General features: G+C 37.1%; 1 protein-coding gene across 4 annotated transcripts in view; it reads left to right on the top strand.

Annotated features, from left to right (window-relative positions):
• Positions 1-12,971, top strand: part of CDH13 (cadherin 13) — a 540,036-nt gene that overhangs the window by 199,441 nt on the left and 327,624 nt on the right. For all 4 annotated transcript variants that reach the window (XM_069793368.1, XM_069793367.1, XM_069793366.1 and 1 more), the window contains exon 4: positions 7,328-7,444. In XM_069793368.1, the coding sequence (XP_069649469.1) occupies positions 7,328-7,444 (117 nt within the window). The remainder of the gene's footprint in view (positions 1-7,327; positions 7,445-12,971) is intronic.

Raw genomic sequence — 12,971 nt, 5'->3', positions numbered from 1 at the left:
GGTATTTCTGGAAAAAAATGCAAATTTGAGATGACTTCTTTTTGGGTTGAGTTGTAGCATCAGTGTTCAAGAGAAACAAATTCAAAATAAATGTTAAGAAATGAATGTTTTACAAAGAAAAACAGGACTTGCAGAATTACAGTGAGACCTGGAGCAAGAGAAAGTGAGGTGTTACTTGAGAATGCAGGAGGTGCACATGAAGAACAGAAGGATCATGCAGAATTTAGAGAAGAATAGCAAGGCAAATAATAATTGTTTAGAATTAGATGAGAGGTTGTTTTGTTGAGGGAATGAAGATGAAGTTGAGGGATAACAAGGAGTATGTGGCAATAGACCTTTAAAAAATGGTTGGGGAGCAGGACTGAGAAGGTTTTAATTGCAATCACAGCTTGGAGCCTTGTAGGAGGTAGGAAGAAGTGCATTTTATGCATCCATTCAGACATGGGACTGGGACTGCAGCCGCTATATCTATTAAACAGTATACATGACTTTAACTTACAGTATTATTGCTTTAGGGTATCATGAAATTGCTTTTGTGCAGCACTGTTATAATGCAATGAATTCCATAGCACTTGAGCAATCCAGAACATGGATATAAAATGTGTTAGCTTTCTTCCCTATACTTATAGCTGGTTGCCCTGCAGCAAGGCATAGAAAGCTGTTTTTTCCAAGGTAGGACAACTTCTATTTATTTCAAGGGTTTGTTTTACATAAGAAATACATTTCATTATTAGAAATTGTCCTTATATCCCAGAAGTGAAACATGGAACAGCTTGTTCATGGCTGCTTGTGTTATTCCATGTTTGGAGTTGTCAATTGTCTGCTACTGATCCACAGATTTTGTGGCTTTATATAGGTTAGTGCCCCACCAAAAAAGTTTCATCTTTGATTCATTTATCATGCCCTAGAATTGAGATATGTGTTCTGTGTGTTCTTTCTCCTTCTCACTCTGGAGATCAGGATGTTTTCAGTATGTGTGAAGCTTGCTGGGGGTTAAAGGGAAGCTCTCACATTTTGAGTTCCTCCAATAGAAGTGAATAAAGGAGTCCACTCAGTGGACTCAGTAGGAATATTAAGAGTAAGAAGTTAAGGCTTTGTGTCCATGCTGTGCAATGAATTTTCCATGTGGCTTTGGTTAAGTCTCAAAAGGATCAGATCTGTGAAAGTTTTTAATTGTTTCAGAACTCCACTATGTGTCTAGTACTAATTTCAATATCGGTTTGGTATCTAACCCAATGGGAGATGCTTTCATTAAAAGCAAAAAGAAAACCAAAGCCCCAAAAAAATGTTTTCAGGGTAAATTTTTATTATAGGACACTTCTTAAGGCTCATATGCCTTGGCAATTGCATCAGCAAGTGCTTTCCTTATTTATGCTACGTTTACTTAAGGTGCTGAAGGTTTTGGGACATCTTTAACAATTTTGAATTTTTTTTCTGGCATGTTGTAAAAGCAGTCTGGTTTTGTTTGCTTTGCAACCAGTGTAAACACAGTGGAGATGGGGAGAAGGGTATTTTTAATGGTGATAAGTGATGTGTTGTTAGTGTATCCTAGTGAAGACAGAGGCATAAGGTCAGCCGTTGTATTTTTCCTTAAGCCCATATTTGCAATGCTGTTTGACAGATGCAGTCAGTCGGAGCATATTTGGTTGTTTGTGTATAAGGGATACCTCATTATATATAATGAGCAGTGTGGAACCAATACGAGATTTCCTGAAAGGGGGTGATTCACAAATGGTTCAAAATGAAAACAACAGTCACTAAATGATGATAAGGAAAGTCTGAAATGTTAATTAAAAAAAGAAAAGGCACTTGGTTGTCATCTCTATATTATTCTCAGAACAGGTAACTCCCATGGTTAATGTGTACAAAAGAAAAGTTAATGGCATTTAGTCCATTATTATAGAAAAACTTCCCTGACACGGAATAAGACAGGTGTGAAGATAAACGAAACTTATACTTGAATAGAAACAGGACTTTTCCATCAGAAAAGATACTGCAGAGGTTCAGGGCAATAATGGAAAGTATCATTTCACAAAGCAAAAGTTCATATTTGTCTCCACGATAGTTGACGTTTTGTCACATATGCATTACAAAAACACTTTAGAATAAATTAGCATTAAAGTAGTTATGATTTATACATGACGGAATGACTTGAACAAGAATGAAATTTTTCCTAATATGTTCTTGACTCTTCAAAAGATGAAAGGAACCTCCATCCTATAAAAATACATATAGCACAGCTAGATGAATGGCACAGTAGCAAAGCTGTAGTCTGAGATTACCAAGTATCTATGAAGTTAACATGTATACTGGTTAGGCAGTGTAAGGATCTGCCTCTCTATTTATGTAACAATTATAATAGTAGAAACACCCAGCGTAATTAAATCAAGTTCCACCAGCAGTTTCCATTACCCAGATGTTATATCTGACCATGCTTCAGAAGCCTGGAAGCTTATATGCTCTGATATAACTGATTCCCCTTAGCATGCTAGATTTTAGCTGGGTTTGCTCTTCTGAAGCATACAATGTGATTCTTAGGGTGACATTTACAGGCATTGAGGACAGACTACTTTTGAGCAGATGTTTGTGTGTATGCCATTGACCTTTGCAATTCTTAACTTTATTCATTGAGTTAATTATTTGTTTCAACAGTTGTTCTTTAACTTACAAAGGAAGTTCCAGCACATTTCTTAGGTTTTCATATTATTAACAGCATGAGAAATATTCTTCTGCTTCGGCACATGTTTTAGAAATCATTAACTATTAATACTGCTGGTAATAACAATATTCTGATGATAGAAATAACACACATAAAGCAACTACTTGTGAAATTTCAGCTGAGAATTTTATAAAGGTTATTTCTTCTTAAGTTGGTCTGCATGCAGTTTTAGTTTTTCAGTCTTATCTAGTCATGTTATTTTGTAGGAAGACTGATATACCACTGAATACCACATCCCATTTGCTACTTCAGAGGAATTTTGCTTGCAACAAGCATCCAATTAATTTTATTTTTTTTGTGTTTGGGACTGACCTCATTTTATACCATCAAGCTCAGTATATAAAAACAAATAAATGGCAAGACACTCAACCACTTTCTGGTTACCATAGTGGATTGCAGATTGCCACTCCAGTGATGTTTCCAACCCTTATTGTGACAAATCAATATCAGTATTCAGCCACCTTATTCCCATGACAAGTTCTAATGAAATTTTCTTTGCCAAGAGTAATGGTGCCTGCTACTGGATAGTGACTAGGCCATTCATTCAAATGTTCAAGTACTGCAATGCTCCCAAGAACCCCTGGTAAAAAGAAAGAAAAACAAAACAGAGTGGAGAGTTCTCAAGGGATCTAGGGAAATTGCAATTTGCGTAGCATCATAGTTTGGGCAGGCTGGTATCTTTCAATAAAAGCCTAACCTAAATGCTGGAAAAATGAGGAGGCTGTGTTTGTTGCTTGCTTAATGTGAATAGGGAATCAAGCTTTGTTGCCAGTGAATCAGCATATTGGGTGCTGAACTATTGCTGTACCAATTCCATGTCTAGAAAGGGAATTTAATGAAGTAAAAAATAGGGTGTAAAAGCTGGTTATGAATGGTGGACATTGAAATGATAGGTGGATTCTGATAATGTAATCCACTGAAAACCAGCAGCTGAAAGATAGTGATCACAAATGTGATATTGCAGTTAAATAGTAAAAATAAAGAACCTGGTGGGATTTCTGTCCTACCATCTTGGTTTAAAACAAACAAATGCCAAAACCACTCAGAAAACCAGAATTTTTATTTTTGGTGCACTTTTCATAGGAAGACATATATTTATTATAATACATATATGTTTAAAATTTTGCTTGTGGATGGATATTTCTGGACATACACCTTAGGTTTCTTTTTGTTGTACAAAGCAGCAGGTGTGGGAGAAGCAGATGGTAATCATAGCCGTTGGCTTTCTGGATGCTGGTTGAACACCACACATCTGGAAAATGCCATTCTAAGCTCTCCAGACTTCTGGCACATAAATACTTGTCTGGAGTCATGGCTGCTACAAAGACATGGTAGGTACTGTACTCTTTGATCAGCTGGTTCCAGCAACGATGACGGAAAACTCCTTTGTGGGCTTCACTTATGTCAAGGGGCAAAAGAAGGCTCCTGTTATAATGTTAGCCTGACATTACAAGAAAATTTGGACTAAAAGTACCAACTCTATCTGGAGTGATTTCATATCCCTTGTGAATTGCTTCTTCAAGAAATTAAATAGGTGAATTCAGTAAAAATTATTATATATGCAGTATATCCACCCATGAATGAGAATCTTTTCAGTGTTTTAACTGTTGAATCAGGTGCTAAGTGCACATACAATTTCAGATTCCTTGGTTTCTGTCTTATATACTGGTTGAAGATCAAACTGTCAGTTGCGGCTGCTTGGCATTAAGCAAGATGTTCTTTCTTTTTCCCTGTTCTTTACAAATGGGGAAATCATTATGATAACCACAAACAGCAATGAATTATTAAATGTGTTGGTGAAGTACTCTTGACCTTTTCTTCCCTTCTGTTTACCTGCATTCCATAGTGATGCTTTTGGCTACTCATTTAATCAGTCATGTTGCTGTTAGACACCAGGGGATGATGAGAAAGAGAGAAATAATCATGAAGAAATCACTATTTAAAAACCAACACTGAGATTTGAAGAACAAACAGTGTGAAGCATACTCAGAGAAGTGCTTACATTTGACCAATCTGCAGAAGCTTTCTTCTCCATGCAGCAGACTAATTGTGCTTAGAAACAAACCAATAATACTATTTCTTCCTTTTTTTGTTCCAAAGTCCTGCTTGGAAGTCTGGACTTGAAGGCCTTAAGTCTTACCGCCCTCCTGCTTTCCTTTAGAATTTCATTGTTTTGTATTAATGACTGCAGCGTTGACTCATTGAATATAATTTGGCTGGTTCTTCCATGTGTGGACCTTCTGGGAAAGTGTAAGGATAACCTGTCATGAGAAAGTGATGCGTTAATTGCTTATGGATCTATGAGTACCAAAATTGGGAGAACTAGATATTGAACAATCTGAAAATTTCTTCTACTTCTCAAACTAGCATAGAAAGAAATATGAAACATTCAAGGTTGGATGGGGCTCTGAGCAACCTGATCTAGTTGTCTGTGCTCATTGCAGGGGGGTTGGACTAGATGACCTTTAAAGGTCCCTTCCAACCCAAACCATTCAATGATTCTGTGATACAAAGAGATGTAAATCTGAATAAATGTCTTGCTCATTCCCAGAGAGCATGCATCTGGGAGTACTTCCTTATGTTTTCATGAGCTGAAGGGCAACCATGAAGATAGGAGTTAGCCCAAGTGAAAACTGTGATCAGTTGAGCACTGCTGCTGCTGAGCTAAAGAACTGATATTTCCTTTTAGACGTACTGGTAGTCACTTTTACTCTCCTTAGAAATGTCACAGACACATGCCAGCCAAACTGTCTGCTGTGTTTACAGTGTAAGTGATTTTGAAAGCTTACTGCTCTGTGCATTTGCCTTTGGACAGAATTCAGCTCTTTCCTTTTTATTTGACACTTCAGATGTTTTTGTCTTGAACTTTCTCATGAATTTTTATTAAGGAAAATTCTTTTGGGAGAGGAATTGAAAGACAAAAATAGGGACCCAAGTGGCCTGCAGACTGAAAGATTAGAGAGAAGTGGCAAAGCCTTTGGGAGAGATGGGAACGCTGTATCAGGGTGAGCCTCAAAAAGTTAAGAAAATTGGCAAAATTGTGAGAAGGGATTCTCTGCGTGGTTCCCGCTGCTCTTTGACTTTATCGTGACTAAAGCTAACTGTTGAAGACTTGAGTTTCCCTTGCTGCTGTTTGTTGTCAAATTTGAAAAGTGATGCTAAAGTTAGCAGAGGTGGAGCAGTGTTTTGGTGATGATAAACTCATTAGATGGGAGGCACCTCTACAGATGGCAGCAAGAGCAGCCTGTGGAGTTCTTGACTGATGGATAACCAGATTGTGCCACCAAGAAAACTCCTTATATAATAAAGCAGCAGCTATTAAAACAACAACATGGATTCCAGAACTGAGAAACTTAGGGTTTTGGAGTTTCTGCATTAAGAGAGCAGAGAAAAGTGTCATCTGTAGGATGTAACTACCTTATTGGAATTAGACTTTTACTTTCAACCTATGATTTCTGTTGTAAAACTGTCACAACAACTTGAATGAATAGTAGTGATCTAAATCTTTCTCGGTTTCACAGTTCCCAACACAGTACAAATTTGTGCGTTGTTTTGGTTTGGGTTTTTTTGGTTTATTTTGTTTTCAAAAAGGGGCCTCGATCAAGGTGGAGCTTTGGGAGGTGGGGAGAGGCTGTTTTTGACCTTGGTAGTAACTGTGCTTGGAGAAGAGAGTTGCAGAGACCATAGGAGGAAGCAAAAGGGAGAGGGTGGTCTCTGGGAAACTGCAGCTCATGCAGAGAGAGCACAGAGGATCAGAGAGCAGATGGGGAAGGAAGGCAAAGGTGTGACAGAGTTTTCTAGGGGCCAGAGGCCACTGTGAAGAGTTTGCTGTAGCTCATAAAGTGCTGAGTTGTCTGAAGCTCAGCTAGAACTAAATACTCCAGAATATGCAGCAGGAAAAGTAAGGCTGGTGTATTAAACCATTTCTACTTTTGTTCTTTCTGATATAGTAGCATGAAGTTTTCTCTAAGAAAAAAACCCCAAAACCAACACCACAACAAACCCAAACAAACAACCTAAAACACCCAATAAAAAAAAAAAAAACCTACTAGCTGATGTTGTAAGTTACACCTGGGTTTTGGTGTCTATTTTTAAGTTACAAGCTTTTGGTGTTTATTAAGAGTTCATTAGCTGGGGACAGTCTCAGCAAATTCATCTGTAATTTCTGTCTCATTAAAAAGTCTGCACTGAGAAGCGACCTAATATAAATGCAATTTGAGAGGTGAAAATTGTGAAAATTCTGTAAGACATTTAAAGGGTGGCTTTTTACAGGTCTCATGCAAGTATTTGAGGTAAGCCAGACCTTGTTTAAGATTTATGATTTAAGCAGTCATCAGGTTAGGATGGTAGACATACTTGCTTAGGTTTAAAATCAGTCTACAGGAACACAAAATGAATATGGCCTGTCTACTGTCACTTGTAGTAAGTCCAGTAACCTGACAGATTTAAATAAATAGTTTGATATGTTATCACTAATTTCTGGAAAACATATAATACAAAAATTAGATTCTGGTAGTTCATGTTAATTTTGTCTAAAGATGCAGGGAATGGAAATAACAACTGAATGTTGTTTTGAGAATCTTTGTAATTGGTCTTTTTCTTTTTTAGGAAATCTTAAAGATAGAAGGCAACCTTGGAATTCCAAGACAAAAAAGGGCTATTTTGGCAACTCCAATATTAATTCCTGAAAATCAAAGACCACCGTTCCCCAGATCTGTTGGCAAAGTAAGTCAAGAAAGAACTGTATTAGATTTTGATATTAAATAATTGATCTATTTCTCTTAAAATTTTGTAATACCTGTCATGTTGGTAGTAATATCTCAGAAAAAATTAAGAAACATAAAACTGAATAGATAAGATTGTTTTTCTTTCTATAGTATGTAGACAGATGAAAATGGCTTTGTATTCATGGCAGACTTTAACAGCATACATTCTGGTAAAAAGCATTAATCGGCAACGTATGTTTTCATCTATCTGCTACCTTCAGTAGAGGTTGCTGCCTACGTGTGTATCTGTGTGTTAGACTAGGGCTGAAATCTAGGCCAGGAATGTGATGATGAATATCCTCCTACATAGTGTGGCTTATATTGTTTCTATTCTCAAGACCTAGAAGGAATTCATAAGGTATTACATGTAAAAATGTCTTTTGTTCATTCCTTAATTAATTTCTTGTGTCCAAAGACGAATTAAGTCCTTGCAGATGTTTTCAGTTTTATTTTTTTGTTATTTGCAAAGGTCTGACAAAGAAGTGGAAAGTTTTTCTTGTGTCTGCAGGCAACCAGATAGACAAGAGTTCTAAGAGCCACTTTTCCAGAACTTCAGATATACAGCTTGTATATACAAAATCATTAAAACTAAAATATCAATAATCGTTCAAATGACCTTTTAGGCATCAGAAGTTGTAAATACATGAATATATTTTGCATGTTGGCAGTTTTGAAACAGGGACTCCTATGCATTTCTCTGACTTTAGTAGGTGTGTTAATGGCGTGATGGCCTACCCAGCTGCGGAGACTATTCCTAATTCCCACAGATATGATCGCTGGACCTAAATGCGCAGCCCGAGGGCAGAATTTTACTCTACAATTGATGTGTCATTTAGCCAGCTGGCACCTAATCGGTTACTTTAATAATTAGGAAAGTTTGTTTTCCTATCAGTAAAAAGAATAATCTATGAAGATTTAATTTTCTCCCCTTTCCCTATCAATAATTTGTACTGATCTTATAAAGTTATGTAAGTTTTTCTATCTTTCTGAAATATTTTTTAATGTGTCCTAAACTTTCTAAAGACATTTCTGATTTTTCCTTCACATTTCAGTGTCTGAGAATTAACGATCAATAACTGAAGTAAATATTGTTGGTTAATATGTTAGTGATAGTTAATTTTTAAGACTTCTGTTGTGCCATTTTTAAAGCAGTCAGAGAATTAAAAAGGTTATTTATATGCAGATCTATAGCCTTTCTTTTTTTTGTTATTGATTTATTTCTCCCTGCCCCATTCCACCCCTACTGCTTGTGAACACTGAATTTTTGGATCTGAGGTAGTCTGAGTTGCACTCTAGAAGTGCTTTCATTAAGAATTTTTATTGGAAGTTTAGAATGCCAGTCCTGGTAACTGAGGCTCCTTAAGCAGAGTGAGGTGAATTGGGTCCTATTTGTACATTTTCCTAGCATTTTGTCATCTTGATTTGTTATTGTTCCTGAAATGCTAGTCAGGGATCACAAGTGCATTAGATGATGTACAAACACAGGAGTGCGAAAACATCCGGTGATCTGTTTTTCAAAGGCTCTAAGATACCTATCTTTAACTAATGTTTAAATTATAGGAACGGCAAATGATCAGCATCTTGAAATACTTTGAGCTGTCATCAGTTTTAGAAGTCTTTAAATATAATCTTTTTTCAGTATATTTCTAATTTAGGTATCTAGACATGAGTGTTTTGGCTATAGTGTATTGCAAGTAGTAACGTAGAGTGTGTATGTGTCAAGTGAGACAAAAATTTTAGAGGCATTTAAAATAATGGAATGAAATATTCTAGGTCAACTGCAGTAATTTGCAACTGAATGCTTAACAAAGCATAAATAAAAAGGTTTGAAGCCTTAGACATACTGACGGTATGGAAGAGAGTCTATTGTTCCCTAACTAAAAAAAATCAGTAGGAGTCAATGCTGAAAATAAAAGCAGTTCTTTTAAGGTCTTTTTGACATGTCACAGATCTTCATAAGATAGTCCATGAAGTCTTCAGAAATAGAATAGTCTGTACTAATCTAGAGAGCCTTAGACACCCAATTCATGTACTTGTTTCAGATCCTGCACAAACTGTAGTTGTTGTTGATCATCTGTCTCATTTAACTTTAGATGTTTATTGTGAGCTGTACGTAGCTTCATAATTTTGCAAAATTTTATTTAGTTGCCCACTTCTGTGAGGCACAAGAAACACATTTATTTTCTTTTCCACAATATTTTGGGGCTTATCTTCAGAAGCCTCAAGAGGACACTGCATGGACTGATGAGTTACAACTTCTAATGTGGATGAATTTCTCTTGAACTTAAATTTTGCCATCTCTGGTCTGTTGTAATCATTGTGAAGGGACATTGCAGATGTACTTAGCTGGTTATTTAGTGGTTTCTAAAGTGTTTTGGGGAAGAGAGAAAACATACAGAGAATGGATAATTTGCATGTTATAATAGAATCTTAAAAATGAGACAGAAGAAGAAAGGAAAGCAGATTCTGGATCAAACTTCTGTCATGTAACTGCCGGCAGTCAGGGCTGAGGACTCGTGTAGGTTTGCTGTGATGGGAACAGCAGAGTTTCTCATGCTGTGGAGGCTTGCAAGGACTCGCCCTGTCTGCCCAACACTGTGAGCGGTGTCCTTCTGAGCTCCTCTGTAATGGGCATTCCCAGTAAAATCTCTGTGAGATTGAACTGCGGGGCAGTTTAGATTTTATTCAGACATAGCAATAAAATAAATTAGGAACAAGGATTTCCAATACAATAATGTGTGTGTGTGAATAACCACACGTTTTCCAGTGTGAAAAATAATTCCAACTTTTGTTTTGCTTTCATCTTTGTTACTGCAATGTTACATTTTCTGCTCATCAGGAATGTGAAGCTTCCCTGACTGAGTGAAATACAGGATAGCGATAACTTCAGACATGACTAGTTCTGTTTGATACCTTCATGTGGTCTGGTTTGGATGTCCACATAAAAGTTAGGTTTCCAGTTGCACCTTGAGTGTGTTATTTTCCCTTTCTTTCACCTGCTCTAGCAAATTACTGGTGTAGTTTATTCATCTGTCCTGACTGCCTCTTGCTTTCCAGCCCGTTCTATGTTGCCTGGAAATGGACAAGGTTGTTTAGAAGTGATTGCAGCAGCCACCAACAGTTGAACTGTTTATTAGTGCTTAGCTGGGAGCAGGGCAGATGTGCAAAAATAGGAGAGCAGAGGAGAACAATTACTTAGGTTTTATTTCACAATTAGGAAACAATAGCATAAACAAAAAAACCGTGGGGATTTTAGGGGACTTCATTAAAGTTTGGTAATACAAATCAGGAAGGAGAAATTGCACTGGACAAGTGAAAAAATGGTTTGTTTTAATTAATTACAAAAATTCAAATTAGTATTTAGCCTAACAAGGAAATACATGTGTAGAGGCTGTTCTCTGTGCTTTTACTGGCTTTCCAGCATGCCCACTTAGGAATTAGGTTATTGCCTTGCCATTTGCACACCCTTCATTAGGGTATCTCTTAATTAAATAACTATCATAGATGTGCTGTGCTTGTAGGTAGAGGAATCTCACCTTATAGCAGAATTTAAGCTTTTGCATATTATCCTTCATTCCTGAGGGAAAATATTGAGATTAAAATATTTTAATACAATCTTGGTAATATGGGCCTTTGTGACCAGATGGCCCAGGCTACAACTGTTGACTGTTATTGATGTGTTTTGTTTAGCTCTTGCTGATATAGCACAGGGATATGATATTCAATTTTTAGTCTCTCTCCATATGTTACTTTTCTGGTTTATTTGTCCACATCAAGTCAAATGAAGTACAAAACAGTGGGATGCAGGATTATCTTGTAATTATGGTGATAGGTTATTCACCACTACACTATGGAAACATTTGCTAAGACTAATTTAAGAGTGGTGGTTCTATGCACCTATTTGATGACAATCTCCAGACACACCTTAACTGTGGTGAACAACTGCATGATGGTACTTTTTGAAGTTTAATCCTTACAGTGATGCAGACCTCAAAGTGCAGGAAGGAAATTGTAGAGATGGCCAACAAGTTCCAGCTCTTCTTCCAGGCATTAGGAGAGAAGGACATCTGCAAAATTAGAGTATTTTAATATTGGCTGTGAAAGGTTTTGATACAGATTTTATTGATGGACATATGATGAATCCATGATTCTAGTATTTAATTTAAAAGAATTGTCCTTTGTAAGAATGAATATTTTAATTGTTGACACATAAGATCTGGCCTGGTAAAAATTGGCAGGACTTTTTATGCTCAGTGAAGGCCAGAAGACAGAGAGGTACACAGGAGACTTTGTAGGAAGCTACTGAATGAGGAAAAAGCAAAACTTTATTTTTTGCTGGTAAGAGAATTTTTTCTTTGTTACTTGGCTGTTTTGTCCTGTTGGAAGGAGGGGGTGTTTGTTCAGATATTTTGCATCAGATACTGTATATATACTCCCTGCCTCTGATCTGGGCTGATGGACAGTTAGCTGCCAAATGACAATTAGATGGCAGGACTGACCTAAACAAAAGCTCAGGAGTAAAAGTGGTGCAGGCTAGCAAACAGGGTAGAAATCTTTAAGGAGGAGGTGGATTTTTTCCTCCTCTGAGCTGTGAATTTAAGGCAAAGAGAAAACACAGCTTGTCTGTTAATGCAGCAATAGAAAAAAACCTGAAGAGGGGAAGAAACTGAAGATAACTGGATGGAAAAGCTGCTGGAAGCTTATTATTTTTGAGTGGCTATCTGATTGAGGCTATTTATATATGATAAATTATATGCTTCACAGAAGAGAAGCATTAAGTACTAAAGATGCAGCTGGAAAAAAATGCCAAACTTCAGGCAAAATTTTGAAAAGGTGACAGAAGTGTCAAGAGAAATGATTGTGATCCACCAACCTGTGAAGAGAACCTAGAGAGAAGGATTGTACATTAGAGGAGGATATGTGAAAGACAACAGAGGAACAAGAACAACAGTGAAATAAAAGCTGAATTAAGAAGTGCCTTTGTTCTACTGGAAAATTAGGCAGAAGATGAGGGGGTGGGAAGAGAGAGTCTAAAGAGAAGTGGAGGAGGAAAAGGACCTAGCTAGGATGGGTGTCCAAGTGTGGAAGATAATGGTGTGCGCTAACAGAGAACAGAATGATGCGCAGAACAGAGGAGCTATACCTAAAAGCCTTTCCAACACCATGAGAGAGATCTGTGTGACTCCTTACTAACTTCTCAGCTGGTAAAGGTCTGAATCTTCATGTCAGTTACTGAAAATGATGCAGAAGCAAGAGAATGTGTTTCTTATTATGAAACTAGAAGTGGGTCTGAGGTCTACAGGAAAAATCCACTGGATTTTTTAAAATTATTTTTTAATGTCCATTTGGTTGTTTTCAAATTATCACCACATTGAATGTAACAATCATGCTGTTCCAAAGAGCATGCTCAGAAAAAAGGAGGTGGTCATCAGCAAGAATCCTGACTTGTCCAGAGGGCAAGAATATTTCAGTGACAGCTGAAAAAG

The sequence above is a fragment of the Haliaeetus albicilla genome, chromosome 10 (assembly GCF_947461875.1).
Source record: "Haliaeetus albicilla chromosome 10, bHalAlb1.1, whole genome shotgun sequence".
NCBI classification, from domain to species: Eukaryota; Metazoa; Chordata; class Aves; order Accipitriformes; family Accipitridae; genus Haliaeetus; species Haliaeetus albicilla.
This window is presented reverse-complemented; position numbering and strand designations above follow the sequence as displayed.